Source organism: Triturus cristatus, chromosome 5_2 (assembly GCF_964204655.1).
Source record: "Triturus cristatus chromosome 5_2, aTriCri1.1, whole genome shotgun sequence".
Taxonomy (NCBI): domain Eukaryota; kingdom Metazoa; phylum Chordata; class Amphibia; order Caudata; family Salamandridae; genus Triturus; species Triturus cristatus.
In genome coordinates this window covers 139783018-139801132 of record NC_140588.1, presented here as the reverse complement: position 1 = coordinate 139801132, position 18115 = coordinate 139783018, and the positions used below count along the sequence as shown (strand labels likewise).

Here is an 18115-nt window from a genome sequence, read left to right as displayed (position 1 = left end):
CTGGGTCCGGGTGTCTGATCTCTCCACGGTTCTGGGTTAGAGGCGTGGTGAGAGGTGTAATTTTTGGTGAAGAGCTATGGACAGTTCCAGTAATGTGGTGTACCACGGTTGTCTGGCCCAAGTTGGAGCTACTAGAATGAGAGTCAGCGAGTGTTGCTGTAGTTTGTGCACCACCAGTGGAATGAGTGGGAGAGGCGGAAAAGCGTTCGCAAATCTGCCTGACCAATTCATCCATATCGCATTGCCTTTGGACAAAGGGTGTGGATATCTGCCGGCGAAGCTTGGGCATTTGGCGTTTGTGGGTGGCAAAGAGGTCTATCTGTGGTTGCCCCCACATTTGAAAGAATGGCTGAAGAACTTGCGGATGAAGTTCCCACTCGTAGATCTGTTGTGTTTGACGACTTAGATCGGCTATGGTGTTTTGGACTCCTGGGACATGTTGGGCTAGGAGAAAAATATTCTGAAGTATAGCCCATCTCCATATGCTCTGTGCTAGCTGAGAGAGCTGCAGAGTGTGTGCCGCCTGGTTTCTGTATGTAGCACATGGCTGTCATGTTGTCTGTGCAGACTAAGACAGCTTTGCCCGATATTTGCTTTTGGAATGCTTTTAAGGCTAGGAATATGGCTAGTAACTCCAGGTGGTTGATGTGGAGTAATTTTTGTTGAGGTGTCCATCTGCCCTGCATGGTGTGATTTAATAGGTGAGCTCCCCAGCCGGAGAGCGATGCGTCCGCTGCCATGATAATTTGCGGAACTGGCTCTAGGAACGGTCGCCCTTTGGAAAGGTTCTTGGTGTTCCAGCACTGCAGAGAGCGATGAGTGCAACCCTCTACCAACACCAGATCTGTTAGCTGACCTTGAGCCTGGTTCCATTGGCGTGCTAAGCACTCCTGTAGCGGATGAATCTGGAGGCTTGCGTGAGGCACTATAAACATGCAAGATGCCATCGTCCCGATGAGTTGCATGAACACTCGAGTTGGAAGGGAGTGTTGAGGTTGAAATTTGGGGAGGAGAGCCTGCATGCTTGCTATCCTGGCCGAAATGGGATAGGCTAGATTTCTTGAGGTGTCTATGGTAGCACCGAGGTATTGTGTGTGGGACGGTTGCTGTGAACCCCATGTCGTGGAGTAGTTGGATAGTCGCGTGAGTGTGATGTACACACTGGTTGTATGAGCTGGCTTTATGAGCCAGTCATCGAGATATGGGAAAACGTGAATGTGTTATCTTCTTAAGTGGGCTGCTACCCGCCAGGCACTTGGTGAATACCCTTGGTGCTGTTGTGACTCCGAACGGGAGTACTTTGAATTGATAGTGCTGCCCGTCCACTATAAACCTGAGATACTTCCTGTGAGCTGCGTGAATGGGAAAATGGAAGTAGGAGTCCTTGAGATCTATGGAAGCAAGGAAATCTCCTTGTGAAAGAAGGGGAAGGACCTGCTGAAGTGTGACCATGTGGAAATGGTCTGAGTGTATGTACAGGTTTAGGGATCTGAGGTCTAAAATAGGTCTCAGAGAGCCGTCCTTCTTTGGTATGAGAAAATACAGGGAGTAAACTCCTGTGTTTTGTTGGTGCAGGGGAACCAGTTCTATTGCATTTTTTTGTAGGAGAGAGATTACCTCCTGCTTTAGCAGTGATAGCTGTTCTTCTGACATTGGACGCTGTTTGGGTGGTATGTTTGGGGGGGGGAGGGGGGGGGGTAGAGGTAATGTTCGAGACAGTAACCCGATTGAACTATTTGTCGCACCCACCTGTCTGTGGTGATGTCGGTCCAGACAGGAAGGAACTGTTGTAGTCTTCCCCCGCCAGGAGTGGAATGGTCCGGGGGAAGCGGAGGGAAGTCACTGGGTAGGGGTGGAAGCAGAGCGGGTGTTAGTCTTGACTGTGCCCTGGTTACTGTTGCCTCTGTAACCTCCTCTCTCGTAACTTCTGGTGAAGGTTGACTGGGTGGGAGCCTTGTAAGAGGTGGAGGGGTTGTCTGAGGAGTAGCTTCTGGAGTTGCCTTTGTAGGGGGAGCGACGAAAAGAACGTCTGGGAGCTTGCGATTGCAAGGCTCCCATTTACTTGGTTGTGTCTGTGCCCTTTTTCATTTTCTCCAGGGAGGAGTCTACATTAGGGCCAAAGAGGTGCTCTTGGTCGAATGGTTGGTTCAGGATCGAACTTTGTACCTCAGGCTTAAAGCCTGAAATGCGTAACCAAGCGTGCTTATGCAAAAGGTTACTTGTATTTACAGCTCTGGTGGCGGTATCTGCCACATGGAGAGCGCAACGAATGGAGGTATTGGTTATTAGTTTACCCTCCTGTATGAGGTCCTTGGCTTTGTTTTTGTATTTGTACGGGAGGTGTTGCAATAGGGACTCTAACTCGTCATAATGTGCCCTATCATATCTGGCTAGCAGGGCCAGAGTGTTGGCGATGCGCCATATGTTAGCCGCTTGTGAGGCTGTTCTCTTGCCGGAGGCGTCCAAGAGTTTAGACTTTCTGGGTGGGTCTGCGTCACCTGAGGTCTGAGAGTTATCCCTCTTCCTGGCATTGGATACCACCATAGAGTCTAATGGAACAGGGCCCTTAAAGTAAGCTGGGTCTGTAGGGGCAGCTTTGTATTTTTCTCTATGCGAGGGTTGATGACTCGAGCCCTAACAGGATCTTTAAATACATCAGGAGCATGCTTAATAACTCATTTGAGCATGGGGAAAGTAGATGTTGAGCTTTGGGTGGTGTTGAAAGTGTCTAACAAGAAATCCTCCTCCACGGGGTCTGTGTGTACTGGGCTGCTCGGTGTACAAGCTGATTAAAGCCCATGGTATCCTCTGGTGGGGGAAGGCCTAGAGGTGTAGAGGTCATCTTGCGGGAGGATAGGTACATCAGGTGTATTATAGTCATCCCAGGGGTCAGGGGAACCGGTGGACTGGTATCCCCTAGTGGCACATCGTCCGCACCCTCCCCCGTGTCAGAGGTGTCATCGTCCGATGGTGTAGGAGAACAAGGTGGTGGGGGAGGAGGAGGTGGTGGTGGGGGAGGAGGAGGTGGTGGTGGGGGAGGAGGTGGTGGTGGTGGGGGAGGAGGTGGTGGTGGTGGTGGTGGTGGGGGAGGAGGTGGTGGTGGTGGGGGAGGAGGTGGTGGTGGTGGGGGAGGAGGAGGTGGTGGTGGGGGAGGAGGAGGTGGTGGTGGGGGAGGAGGAGGTGGTGGTGGGGGAGGAGGAGGTGGTGGTGGTGGGGGAGGAGGAGGTGGTGGTGGGGGAGGAGGAGGTGGTGGTGGGGGAGGAGGAGGAGGTGGTGGTGGGGGAGGAGGAGGTGGTGGTGGTGGGGGAGGAGGAGGTGGTGGTGGGGGAGGAGGAGGTGGTGGTGGTGGGGGAGGAGGTGGTGGTGGTGGGGGAGGAGGTGGTGGTGGGGGAGGAGGTGGTGGTGGGGGAGGAGGTGGTGGTGGGGGAGGAGGTGGTGGTGGGGGAGGAGGTGGGGGAGGAGGAGGTGGTGGTGGGGGGAGGAGGAGGAGGTGGTGGGGGGAGGAGGAGGTGGTGGTGGGGGGAGGAGGAGGTGGTGGTGGGGGGAGGAGGAGGTGGTGGTGGGGGGAGGAGGAGGTGGTGGTGGGGGGAGGAGGAGGTGGTGGTGGGGGGAGGAGGAGGTGGTGGAGGAGGGACTCTAAGAGGGGGATGTAGCAATGTCCCTCTTCTTAGGTGATGGAGCAGGTGTAGGTTTGTCCAGTGGCCTTTTCCTGGAACTTAGTGTCAATTGACCAGTTTTAGGGTCTTTAACAAGAGTTTTTTGCGCAGGGTTTGGTCGAAAAAGCTCTTCTGATGAAGTTCGGTTTTTCGGCGCAGACGGTTTCGGTTCCAGGGCTTTTTCGGCACTGGCGTGCCTTTGGGTTTGGACCCATGTTTTGCAGTCCCTGTATGCTTTTTCAGTTCCGATGAATTTTTCGGTTCCGAAAAGTGAGTCCGAACTCTTGGGGAGCGGCTTTTTGATCGGCTCAGAGTGTTTTTCGGTGCCGGCGAGTCGGTGCTCGTTTTCAGTGTCGAAGGCTTTGAGGTGGAAGCAGTGGTCAACACAGAGGAGGAGGGCAGTTTCTTTTTCGTTGCCAAAAATTGAGTTTCGGCACCGGAGGCAGGCTGAATCGAGCCTGAGTTGCCTGATTGCTTGGTAGGCTTCTTTGCCAGGCCCGAGGGCGAGGGAAGCGGTGTGTCGGTGTGCACCTGGGCACGAAGGTGAAGGTGTGACCGAAGCCTTTTATGTATGGAGGGGGTCGGGGTTGACGTCTTTACTTACGACCCTCTGCGCCGGAGTGAGTTCTTCGACGTCGGAGTCATCGGCTTCGGAGGCGCTGAAAAGGCCTTCTTCGACCCACTCCGGGACATAGACGCCCTCTTGGAAGATGTCGTCAGGGGTGGATGTCGACTAGCGAGCCCGAATGGTCTTCTTGGAGCGGAAAGAGGCACAAGCTGGACAGTCTCTGCCTCGTGCTCCGGTGACCAGCAGAGGTTACACACCTCATGCAGATCAGTGTGGGGAAACTTCGACCCATATTGAGGACACTTCTTGAATGGCGTCCTTTCCATGAGCCAGATGCTAAGGGCCAGGTAGGCCCGAAGGCCTTAGTCGTCGACCGGAAACAAAGACTTCGACTTGGAGAGATGCGCGACAAGTAGGGTTCGCGATCGAGACAATACCGTAGAAAGGGTGAAGGATTGCGCTTCGAAATGGAACCGGTAACGGTTCCGAACTGGAGCACGAGAAACACATCCGAGCCCGATGGCGGAAAAAAACAATCGGAGGATGGAGCCGATGCACACGCGCACTATGTGAGAAAGTGGCTCTGTATATACTGTTCCCAAATAGGTAGTGTGCACAGAGTCCACAGACCCCAGAGGTTTGGCAGAGACTAAAGTTAGATATAACCTTACTCTCTAAAGTGGTAGCTTGGTCGAGCAGTAAGGCAGTATCAGAGGACAGTGTAAAGCATTTGTTGTACACTTGGAAATTCTTCTAAGTTTTGAAACTTTAAAATATTCACAAAAAATCAGCCGATCAACGAAAACGGGATTACTCACCTGTTATCAAGAGAGATCCCAGTGCTGGATCTTGATGCCCAGCACTGACCCTGAAAAGGAATCATAACTGTACTTACCAATAACTTGATTTTCCTCCATAGGATAACATTGCCTGTTTTTTGCCAGAAATTCTTGTGTCGATTTTTGAAACTTACAAATATTCCTTAAAAATCGCCTGTGTAACAAAAACAATTTCTTCCAACTGTTTACAGGAGATGAACCAGTGCTGAATCCAGGATCCACCACTGAGTAAGAAAAAGTAACGATAACCCTACTTCCCTGCTAAGTGAATTTCCTCCCATAGGATAACATTGGTGATTCTATGTGAAAAAGTTTTTAAGTGTCAACTTTTGAAATATAATAATATTCCTTAAAAAGGAGGAGGGTAAACTAATAACCAATACCTCCATTTGTTGCGCTCTCCATGTGGCAGATACCGCCACCTGTAACCAAAACGTATTTACTAACCTGTTTCCAGGAAATGTCCCAGGCCTGAATCTAGGATCCAGTCCTGTGGTTAGAAAAGTAATCCAAAAACTAATTAATAGCATTTACTTAGGAATTCCCATTGAGCTCAATGTTATAATTGTGTTTAAATTGTGTTGCCCCTTGCAACAACTGTAACTATTGCATTCAAAAGTCTATTGCCTATTTAAAGTATTTAACTAAAGCATTCTAAGAAGGTATATTTTGATACCTACTTGTGGTTGTAAAATAAAACAACTATATATTTTTATATACAAACCATTGGCCTAGAGTTCAGTTCTTGAGTGCGTGAGACCATTTGCTGACTCAGTGTGTACAACAAATACTTTACACGGTCCTCTGATACTGCCTTACTGCTCGACCAAGCTACCACTTTAGAGACTAAGGTTATAGCTAGCATTAGCCTCTGCCAAACCTCTGGGACTAAGAACTCTGTACACCCTGCCTCCAGCTAATAAATCTGTACCCCCTACAAACGAACACAAAAAATGCTCTACCTTTAGATAGTTTTATCCTTTTTTAAAAGTACATGCAGTGGAGGAAATGTTAAAATCTACTAAGTCTGGGTCACCTACTGATATACCAGCTAAGATTGCTGCACTGCTATCTGCTCAGCTTGCTCCTTTTACCTTCACTATATTAAATCTCTCAATAAGCGAGGGCCAACTTCCCCTTGAGTGGAAGTCAGCTCAAGTAATCCCAATTCGCAATAAGGCTAATCTATCTTCACCGGTTCTATCCAACTACCGCCCAATTTCCCTTCTCCCTCTGATGAGCAAATTATTGGAAGAATATATCAATAAAAAAAACTTACAGAAAACATTGGGTCTACTGGTTGTTTAGACCCTTCACAGTCAGGTTTTAGACCTATGTACAGCACAGAATCAGCACTTATTACAGTATCAGATCACATCAGATGCGCTCAGGATAATAACCAAGCTGTGTTGCTAGTGCTGCTGGATTTATCTGCAGCTTTGGATACAGTGTCTCACCAAATCCTATTGACAAGACTGGAGGAGATTGGAATTAGTGGACGTGCCCATCAATGGTTTACAAGTTTCCCAACTCACAGCATGCAGGTCATTAATTTAGGGGCCTTCCGGTCCTGCATTATAGACCTCACCTAGGGAGTGCCTAAGGGCTCTTGTTTGAGCCTTACGCTGTTCAACATATATGTGCCCCCCACCACCTTGCAAAAATTGTGAGAGAATTTAGTTACATCCCCATTTCTTATGCAGTTGCTACCCAACTTCTCTTATCCTTTAACAAAAGATCCTTAACCACAAAACCTTGTTTTTCAGAGGGCATGAAAACTATTTCTTTGTGCATGTTGGATAACTACGTCCAGCTGAACACTGGAAAGACTGAGCTTATGATCTTTGGTAATGCCAGTATACTCTGGTCCGCAGATTGGTAGCTGGCGGATTAAGGCACTGCCCCTAACCTCCAGACGGTGGTTAAAAACGTCGGTGTGTGGACCAAGTTGGAGCTACCTCTGGCACCGGTTTCCATATGATGTGTCTTCCGTATAGAGTATTCCCCGTTGAATAGACTACAGGTTGTATTGAAGGATTAGTTACTTACCTGTAATCCTAGTTCTCTTCCAGGGGTATCCTCATCAAAGTCATAAGCATTAGAATATTCCCGCACATGTGCGGGATCCCGGAAACAGTATATTATATGTGCCCCACATATATATATATCCATACATATATACCTATATGTATACACAAGCAATTGCAGCCCCTAACACTCTAGAGCTGAACCATGCTGTAAGGAATTTCCACTACATATAAGAAAATAGCATTATAAACATGAGAAACAACATTATAACTTGTTTGGAAACTGTTTTAATGCTTAGAAAACAGCAGAAATTCTTAGAAAACACTGAAAGCATAGGAAGCTCCCAGGCTGCATTGCAAATACCCAGTCTAAAAAGACTGAAAAGCTAACTCATAGCTACATAGCAAAAACTGACACCGTGCCTTTAAGGCACACCTGACCCCCACCTTCCCATCATGCCTCAGGGGTGGCAGTTAGGTCAGTTGTTCTTTGCGGAGACTGAAAAGTCATGGCACAAAGAAAAATAACAACCTCTGAAAATTATTACACCTTTGCCCGGGGAGGCGGGAGGGTTGCTTATGACTTTGATGAGGATACCCCTGGAAGAGAACTAGGATTACAGGTAAGTAACTAATCCTCCTCTTCCAGGGGATCCTCATCAATAGTCATAAGCATTAGAATAGAATAGCGAGCCTCACCTCATCCCCCTGCGGGCAAAGGAAAGAAAATAAACAGAGAAGGAACAGTATGCTCAGATAGCTCAGCTACCCAAACAGGTTCCTCAAGGAGGCTTGGCCTACTTGGGCATCCGCCCTGGAATCGGATTCGAGGCAGTAGTGCCTGGTAAAGGTATGGACCGATTTCCAAGTGGCCGCCTTGCAGATCTCTGCCATTGGAACGTCATGCAAGAAAGCTACTGTGGCCGCTTTCCCCCTAGTAGAATGAGCCTTAGGGGCCAAAGGTAAGGGCCTTTTCGCCAGCTGGTAGGCTAGGGTAATGCAGGAAACAATCCATCTGGAAATGGATCGTTTAGCCGCTGGGAAGCCTGTTCTCATGGCGCCATAGTTGACAAACAGCTGGTCCGTCTTCCTAATGCCTCTGGTACTTGCCAGGTAGAATTTAAGTACCCTCTTGAGGTCTAAGGAGTGGAGCGACCGCTCAGCCGGGGTCGCTGGATTCGGGAAGAAGGATGGAAGAGAAATGGACTGATTAATATGAAAATCAGACACTACCTTAGGGAGAAAGGATGGATGTGCCTTTAAGACCACTTTGTGTTGGTGAAAAACTGTGTACGGTTCTTTAGTACACAGAGCCTGGATTTCGCTTACTCTGCGTGCCGATGTAATGGCTACCAGAAAAGCGGCCTTCCACGACAGATGCTGTAAAGAAGCTTTGTGGATCGGCTCAAAAGGTGGGCCCATCAACTTGGATAACACTAAGTTCAACTCCCACGGAGGCGAAGGGTTTCGAACAGGGGGGTAAACTTTTTTCAACCCCTGCAAGAAGTCCTTGACCACCTGCATCTGGAAAAAGGAAGGTTGACTGGGAGACCTCCTGTAAGCTGTAATGGCAGACAAATGGACCCTGATGGATGCATACTTCAAGCCTGATCTAGCTAAGTGAAGGAGGTACGGAAGGATGACGTCCTCCTGCCCCTTTGTAGGATCATGGTGATGCTCCCTACACCAAATGAAGAACCTCTTCCACTTAAACGCATAAGACGCTCTTGTGGAGGGTCGCTTCGCTTCCTTGAGAATATGCATGCAGTCAGGTGGTAGACCTAAATGTCCGTATTGCAGGACCTCAGGAGCCATGCTGTTAAGTTCAGTGAGGGAAGGTTGGGATGCAGAATCCTCCCGCCCATCTTGGACAGCAAGTCCGGCCTGCAAGGCAGCCGCCTGTGAGGTTGAACTGAGAGATGAAGAAGGTCCGGGTACCACCACTGGCGCGGCCAGTCCGGAGCTATGAGGATCATCTTCATGTCGGATCTGAGCAGCTTGGATACCACCTTCGGAATCAGAGGCAGGGGCGGAAAGGCGTAGGCAAATGTCCCTGACCAGTCCATCAAAAGAGCATTCCCCCTGGTCCCTGGACGGTGGAATCTGGACGCGAAGGCGTGGCATTTTGAATTTTCGTCGTCTGCAAACAGATCGATGTCTGGACGACCCCACCAACGGAACAGGTCCGCCACCACGTCGTCGTGCAGCACCCAGTCGGGCTGATCTTCGAAGTGCCTGCTGAGTGCGTCTGCCTTGATATTCAACTCCCCTGGAAGGTGTACTGCCACCACCGAGAGGTTCCGGGCGAGCAGCCAGTGCCAGATCGCCTGCGCCTCCAGGGAGAGGGGGCGTGACCGAGTCCCGCCCTGTTTGTTCAGGTAAAACATGGTCGTGGTGTTGTCGGTCTGCACCAGGACTGAGTCGGTCTCGATTGCTGGGAGGAACGCCTTTAGAGCAAGATGGACTGCTCGAAGCTCTAGCATATTTATGTGGTAGCCCTGTTCTTTTGCAGACCACTGACCTTGTATCTGGAGGCACCCCATGTGGGCCCCCCATCCTTGTAGCGACGCGTCTGTTACCACTGTTTGCACCGGAAGTGGCTGGTGAAACGGGACTCCCACCGACAGATTGTTCTGACGAGTCCACCATGCTAGGGAAGATTTCGCCACCTGGGAGAGAGAGATTCGGTCTCCCCAACGGCCTGTGGACTGATCCCATTGGTCCTCCAGAGCTTGCTGCAAAGGTCTCATTCGCAGCCTGGCGTGGGGAATTAGAAAAATGCAGGACGCCATGGAACCCAGCAGAGATGCTACCTGCCGAACTGACGGCTTCCGCATCTGCTGCATAAGCCTGCATTTTCTCTTCATTGAAGACAGTCTCTCCTCCGAAGGATACGCTCTTCCCACGCTTGTGTCCAGAACGGAGCCAAGGTAGTGGATGGACTGAGTGGGCTGCTGCACGGACTTCGCCATGTTGACGTGAAGGCCGAGAGCGTGCAACTGTCTCAGACAGATTTGGAAGTCTTTCTTCACCTGCTGTTGGGTTGGAGCCTTCAGTAACCAGTCGTCCAGGTACGGGTAGACGAAGAGACCCTGCTTGTGTAGGCAGGCCGCCACCACTGCCATACATTTGGTGAAGACTCGCGGGGCCGACTTGAGTCCGAATGGGAGCACTTTGTACTGGTAGTGCTTGCCTCCAACCACAAACCGTAGGTACCTGCGGTGATGTTTCGCTATTGGAATGTGAAAGTACGCATCTTGGAGGTCCACCGAACACATCCAATCTCCGACTTGTAGATGTGGACATATTTGGTGAAGCGCCAACATACGGAACTTCTCCTTGACGATGACTTTGTTTAGGAGACGAAGGTCCAGAATCGGCCGAAACTTGTGCTCTTGATCTTTCTTGGGCACCAGGAAGTACCGGGAGTACACTCCTTTTCCGACCTGCGAAGGAGGAACCCTTTCTATGGCTTGCTTTTTCAGAAGGGACCTCACCTCCTGCTTGAGCAGGTTGAGGTGGTGAGGACGGGACCTCTTTGGCGGGATGTCTCTGGGACGCGCTCGAAAACGTAGCGCATATCCATGACGCAGTATATTCAGCACCCAGCGATCTTTTGTGATGCACTTCCTCCCACTGGAGTGGGCAACGGCCGTAGAGGAAGCCACAGCTCATGACTTTCCTCCTCTTGTGGTAGTGGAGGACTGTTGCTGGTGTCCACCTCTGCCCCTGCCAGACTTTCCGCCTCGAAACTGGGTTTTCCCTTGGGGTTTGCTCTGAGACCACTGAGGGGTTTGAACCCTCTGTTGAGGCCCCTTGCGTTGGGTGGGTCGAAAACGGCGCTTGAATTCCTTTTTCTTCTCCAAGCCCACGGCTTTGAGGGTGTCCAGCTCCGTTTTCATGCGCCCCATCTCCTCATCCGTGTGAGTGCCAAAGAGGGAGTTGCCAGAGAACGGGAGGTTTAAAATCCATTAATGTGCGTCTGGCTTGAGCCCTGTCAGACGTAACCAGGACGACCTCCTGGCGCAGACGCCGTGTGTGTAAGAGTGGGCTGAGATTAGCGCACCATCCGCCGCTGTGCTAATCGACTGATTAGCCACCAGTGCCCCTTCCGTAACAATCTCCTCAAAGTCCTTTTGGTCCTCTTTGGGGAGCTTGGATTTGAAACGCTCCATCGAGTCCCAGAGGGCCCTGTCGTACCTGCCCAGAAGCGCCGCCGCGCTGGAGATCTTGAGGGCCGCTGCCGCAGAAGAGCAGGCCCTGCGTCCCCATGAGTCCTGGGTTCTGCTCTCCTTATCTGGAGGGACGGAAGAGGAGGCCGACGCCGTCTGACCCTTCCTTGCCGCTGCCACTATGACAGAGTCCGCAGGTGGGTCTATCTTCACAAAGACGGGGTCAGAGGTAGCTGGCTTGTATTTTTTCAGGATACGAGCCGGAACGGCTTTGACAGTCGCCGGGGTGAGAAAAGTGTCCATGACTTGTTCCATGATTCCTGGGACCAAAGGCAGCAGCGGGCGAGAGGCAGACTTTTGGTGAAGTGTTTCAAAAATCACCGAGGTGGTGACTTGGGGGACCGACATCTCAATCCCCAGCTTCTGTGCTCCCCGCTGCAACACCTCCTGGTAGGTGTTGATGTCGTCTACGGGCGAGACCCTGGACACTGGGCTGCCCGAGAGCGCGGGAGAATAGTCTCTGATGGAGGACCTGGAGGACGAGGAAGAGGACGATGATGGAGTCCTTCTGCGCTTCCGGCGATGATCACGAGCCCGTGAACCAGGTGAACGCTCCTCCCGTCTGGGGAGCGCGATCTGCGTCGCCTGTCGTCCGGAGACCTCTGACGTGCTGGCCTGGGGGGACTAGCTCTGTCCACAGCCGCCACCAGCCGTTGCAGCGGAGAATCATGCACTGGACTGATGTATTCCCGCACCCAACCACAAGATCGCGGAATAATGCACAGCATAGTGAATCCAGAAAGATTCACGCTGCAAAACCGCAGGTTCTCGTGGATTTGCCGGTCGTGGAGAGGCCCCTGAGTGGGAGGAGGAATGGCGAGACGCCGACTCTGTCACCAGGACCACCGACCTGTCCGAGGCCTGTCTCGACGTCGAGCGCGGTCTTGACGTCGATCCGTGGTGTCGTCTCTTTTCTCGCCGGGACTCTCTCGACGTCGAACGCCGTCTCGATGTGGACCGGCGGCCATGTTCAGTGGGCGAAGCCTGCCGCCTCGACGTCGAGCGGCGATGTGAAGCCGACGACGGAGGCCTTCTCTCCCTCGACGCCGAACGCCGCGGGGACGCCGGCGGAGATGCTGCCACTCTCTACGTCGAGACGGATGCCAACCTCGACGCCGAACGTCGCTTGGATGACGACGGCGGAGGATCCTGTTGCCTCGACGTCGAACGCCGATGGAGCCTCGACGACGGAGGGGATGGTGCCCTCGACGACGGAGGGGTGACACTCCTCGACGCCGGTCGTCGCCTGGTTGACGACGGCGGAGGGTCCATGCTCCTCGACGCCGATCGACGTTGAGATGTCGTCGACGGCGGAGGGTCCCTGCTCCTCGACGCCGAACGCCGCTGGGTTGGCGACGGCGGAGGCTCTCTGCTCCTCGACGCCGATCGTCGCCTGGTTGACAACGGCGGAGGTTCCCTGCTCCTCGACGCCGATCGCCGCCGGGTTGACGACGGCGGAGGGGTGGTGTCTCTCGACGCCGAACGTCGCCGGGTTGACGACGGCGGAGAGGCTCTGGATCTCGACGCCGATCGTCGCCGAGTTGACGATGGCGGTCTGGACTTCGACGTCGACGTCGTACCTGCTCTCGACGGCGTCGAGAACCTCTTTTTCGAAACACGACCTACCGGAACATCTTTTCTCAGCGCCGAGCCAGACGCTGAGGTGGAAGGACGAGAGGACTTGCTTCTAGATGAATCTTTATGCCTCTTGGAGCCCTTCCTCACCGGAGATCGGCCTCTGGATGGTTGTGCCAGGCCATAAGCGCGACTTCGCTCTCTGTCCTTCAAAGTTCTTTTGGACAGGCCCTGGCAGTGAGGACATGTGCTGGTATCATGATCCTCCGGTAGACACAGGATACAGACCCTATGAGAGTCAGTCCTGGCCTTTTTCTTGCCACATGCAGGGCAAGAATCGAAAAGAGAGGGCATTTTAAGATGGAAAAAATGCCCAAAAATGCCTAAAAAAGGCAGCCTCTTACTGACTTAGATGAAAAACGTCGAAGTAAGGGAAAAAACAGTTGAAAAACAGATAATATTTTCTGAGAAACTCAGAAAAAAGTGGAGCTCTGTTGCCAGGATCCTTCCAGAAGGAGCCGGAAAGAACAACTGACCTAACTGCCACCCCTGAGGCATGATGGGAAGGTGGGGGTCAGGTGTGCCTTAAAGGCACGGTGTCAGTTTTTGCCATGTAGCTATGAGTTAGCTTTTCAGTCTTTTTAGACTGGGTATTTGCAATGCAGCCTGGGAGCTTCCTATGCTTTCAGTGTTTTCTAAGAATTTCTGCTGTTTTCTAAGCATTAAAACAGTTTCCAAACAAGTTATAATGTTGTTTCTCATGTTTATAATGCTATTTTCTTATATGTAGTGGAAATTCCTTACAGCATGGTTCAGCTCTAGAGTGTTAGGGGCTGCAATTGCTTGTGTATACATATAGGTATATATGTATGGATATATATATATGTGGGGCACATATAATATACTGTTTCCGGGATCCCGCACATGGGCGGGAATATTCTAATGCTTATGACTATTGATGAGGATCCCCTGGAAGAGAACACGGCGGCACAGTTGGTTATTAATTTGTCTCCTAGAACAGCCCCCTCCACCGCACCCCCCTTGCAACAACTACATTGGCTGCCCATTCGCCAGAGAATTAAATTCAAAGTTGGCTGCATTGTACATAAAAATGGCAAAGGGCCCAGTTACTTAGTCGAGAAACTCATTCCCTACCAGCCAGGCAGGGTCTTACGTTCTGGAAAGAAATGTCTCCCTACCATTCCCAGTTCCAAGAACTCCCATACAGGAGGCAAAGTCTTTTCCTACATGGCCTCATTCTTATGGAATCAACTGCCCCTTACACTCGGAAGATATGATGATCATTTGATCTTTAGGAAACTCCTTAAAACTGAAAGTTTTGCTGTTTGTCTGCTGGCTCTTCCCTTGTACTGCTCTAGCGCTGACATAACCCATCGGAGGCGATTCGGGCACTTTATAAGTTTTAAATTTAAATTCAATTAAATTACCCCCATGCAAACAAACACTCTGTGAAAGCATACTACCTCTTGGTCTTTTGATAGCTGGAAGTGGAATACAGTCACCGTACAAGCATTTGGACAAACAGGAAACATCTGGCACATGTGAAGTAAGACATACCTCAAATCCACTAAATCTCTTGCTGCTTGGTTCTCCCTGTGTAATAAACCCCACAAAAAAGCAAATAGATTAAAAAAAGGCAATGCATGGGTTTTACAAACTATGGCTTAAAGGGCTCAAACAGGTCACAGAGAAAGCACAAACACTGAGGAAAGACGGAACCTGTAAGGGGAAAAATAGACATTTGAAGGCTGGAGGTGATGCTGCTCCTGGTGGCTGTAGGAAGGTGGCACTTTACGCGATATACCACTAAGTGGTTATATAGTGTAAAGAGTCCAGAAGTATACATGACTCAATTTAAATCCAAACGACTATTTGCGGTAGTGTGGTCGAGAAGCCTAAGGCCTAACACGATAGAGTAAGACATTTGTTATGCAAACAGTGACTAATAAATGACACACGAATCAAAAAGGAGATCCACAACAATTTTATAAAAATAAACTTATTTCAAGATTTATTTTAAGACCAGATGTACATTAAAAGGTAAGGCCGTTTTCAATAAAAATACTTTGCACTTTAAAAAGGGACACTTCATGCAATTTATCAGTTCACAAATGTTAACCTATGGGACTTGCAGGTGGCCAGATAGGTGCCAATTGGGGGTACAAAGGTACAGTTTTGGGAAAGAACACAGGCCCTGTGAATCTGATTGGCAGGGACCCAGGACACATCAAGTCTAAGTACATCATAAATATGGCAAAAAGTGTGTGTGGGGGGACGGGGGTGTGTACTGCAACAGAAACCCAGATACCTGCAAAACGGTTCCACCAGGGTCAAGGATACACTCAAAAAGCACCATCAGCGGCAGTAGGGCGGCCGGGTGCTGAGGCCTAATGTTAGAGAATGAGAGGTGGGCCCAGTTTTGCCAACCCCCACCACTCAGGTGAGAATAGAGGAGGAGAAGTGAAGCACACACCTCAGTCCCCTCCATCTTGAAGATGTGGGGACGCCCCCAATCGGGATAAGGCATGAGCCCCCAGTAGGAAGCTGGCTCTGTATATACTATACCAAAGTAAGGTATAGTGTGCCCAGAGTCCAGTGGATCCCAAAGGCTTACAGAGGTAAAAGTAGAGAATGCCTTACTCTATCTGTGGTAGTATGGGAGAGCAGTAAGGCTTTATCAGAGGGTAGTGTTAAGCATTTAGGCAAGAAAGGATGAGACACACTCAGAGACTGAACTCAGACCAATTGTTTCTATCAAAGATATTTCTTTGATGTATTTTATTTTTAGAACCAAGCAGGACTTGGCACAGTGCTGGGTCGTTCTTCAGAGAGCACCTCTAAGATGCCCTCTGAGTGCATTTGGCATTAAATCCCACAGTGGTATCAGTGAGGGTTTAATGTGCTGAGAAGTTTCAGCAAAGCTATTATGGTGCTCTGGAGTTCGTAATGACAAACTCCCAGACAATAGACTCTTTATGGCTTTACTGCACTTCCAATGTCTAAGAATGGACTTGGACACAATAGGGGGTGCAGGGCTCATGCATCTGGACCCTCACCAGTGGTAAAGTGCACCTTGCTAGAGGGGTGGGTTGTAGGCATGGCACACAGGGATGTGTGCAATGTCGAAACATTTCTCTGCACCAAAACATGCTGCCTGCAATGGCAGTGTGAGAGTGTTAAGGTACAGGGCCTCTAAAGGTGGCACATTGTGCCGCAGTACTTAGAGGCCGTCCCTGGCCACAGTGTCCTTGGTACTCCTGTTGCCAATTGGGTGTGCAACAGTAGAGCTTTAGGGAAAGAACATAGGCCCTGGGTACCTGGTTGGCAGGAACCCAGGGCACACTTGGTCAAAGAACATCAACATCAGGCAAAATGTGGGGGGGGCAACCATGCAAATAGTGGCACTTACCTACAGCGAGGATTAACAGATGGCTGATAAGGACCGGAATAGTTAAGACTATGCTACATTCATAACAGTTAAAAAAAAAGGCTGATTGAGCACCAACAGCTTAGGCGTTTGCTACTGGCTTCAACACTGCAGGATGATATGCACCTAGGAAGAAAGATCTATGCGCCCTGTGATTGTATCATATAGAAACCAAGCAATCAGAAATATTTTCAGTGCATGGTTGTAGGAAAACGACCATTTTTGACATGGTCACTGACTTTTGCCTGTAACTTGATGTGATTTAGCCAGAAAGTGCACTGGGTTCCTGCTAACCAGGTCCCCAGTGCCACCTCTTTCCCAAAAACTGTACAATTGGTCCCCAAATTGGCAATACCTCTAGCAGTCTCTCCAAGTCCCTAGTAAATAGTACCCATGGTACCTAGGGCACGAGGTACTATAGAGGGTCCCCAAAGCCAGCAGCACGAATTGTGCCACTATAAGGGACCCCTCACCAAATTCATGCAAGACTGCAATTGTAGGCTGCATTTTTTGGTGCAGACAAAAGTAAAAACAGGACATTAAACACATCCTTGTATTCCATGCCCGCTAAAACTACATGTAATATTAAAAGTCACTGCTACAGCAGTCCTTACAGTCCTAAGGCAAGGTGCATTATATTACTTGTGAAGACAGATCTGTATGGTCAGGTCTGACCCTGAACTGGTCAGTTCCATTACTGCCAAGACAAGTGAACAGGGCAGCAGTTGTAAAACGTGCTGGACACTGATAAAAATGAGTTTACCAGCTACATGATGGCTTCACTGAAAATAGGGATGTTTGGTTTCAAACATCCCATATTCATAAAACTCACCCCGATTCCAGTGGTGCCCCATGAAAACCTCTCAGCCTCTGGTGCGTTAGCTGGCTGGTCTCTGCCAGCCTGCCAACCAAGATAAACTTTTGACCTTCCAGGGTGAGGGCCTTTGCTTTCAGGAGATCTGAAATAAGCCTGCACTGGAAAAGGGAGTTCACAACCTCTCCAACAGAATGAAATGCTGATTAGCACTGCTAGAGGTGAGCTTCAAAGAAGCTCCGGGCTTAGAAATGCAAGACAGGCTCCCCTCACAGGAGAGGAAGCCAATCCTCTTTATCCAGAGCCCCTTGTCACCTGGACAGGCGGGAAAATTAGCTAGTCAGGTTGGCGTGCCCACCCCAGGCTGATACTACCCCTAAGGTGGTCTAACTTGAAGCGGACACAACTTTTCAGAAATGACCATCTTGGTGATGGCAAACTTAGGCATTCTGGGACAGGATTATGCCCACTTCCCACAGGAAGTGGGCATATAGGAGGCATACTGACCTCAGGCATCAGTAGCCCATTGGCTAATACCCTATACTCCACAAAGCCTCTAAATTCAGTATTATGAGGAGCCCTTGGCACCAGAAAATCAGATCCTGCCTACCTGAAAGAGGAAGACTGATGTGAAGAGTCGCAAAGAGCAAGAAATGACAGACACAGCCACTGGTCTGGTGCCAACCCAGCCTGCCTACTGACTGACAATTGCACTAAAAGACGACTTTTTCCTGCAGCTGCTGAGTCTTCAAAGTCTGGGAGACCTGCCAGCACTTTACCCAGGAACCAAGGACTCCCGTGAAACAGCGGAACGGTCACCTGAATCCTGCAGACACCCAAAGAAGAACAGTGAGGACTCTAGGACAGAGGAAACCAGATGCCAGCAAGCACCACTGAACCCGAGCCCGCCTCCCCCATGCTGAAGTGGCCCAACGGTGTCAGCGTGGTCCCCAGGC

General features: G+C 50.3%; 1 protein-coding gene across 4 annotated transcripts in view; it reads right to left on the bottom strand.

Moving 5' to 3' along the window:
• Window positions 1-18115, bottom strand: part of LOC146822725 (uncharacterized) — a 410295-nt gene that overhangs the window by 286589 nt on the left and 105591 nt on the right. For all 4 annotated transcript variants that reach the window (XM_085606916.1, XM_085606918.1, XM_085606915.1 and 1 more), the window contains one exon: window positions 14476-14511. In XM_085606916.1, coding sequence (XP_085463042.1) covers window positions 14476-14511 — 36 coding nt within the window. The remainder of the gene's footprint in view (window positions 1-14475; window positions 14512-18115) is intronic.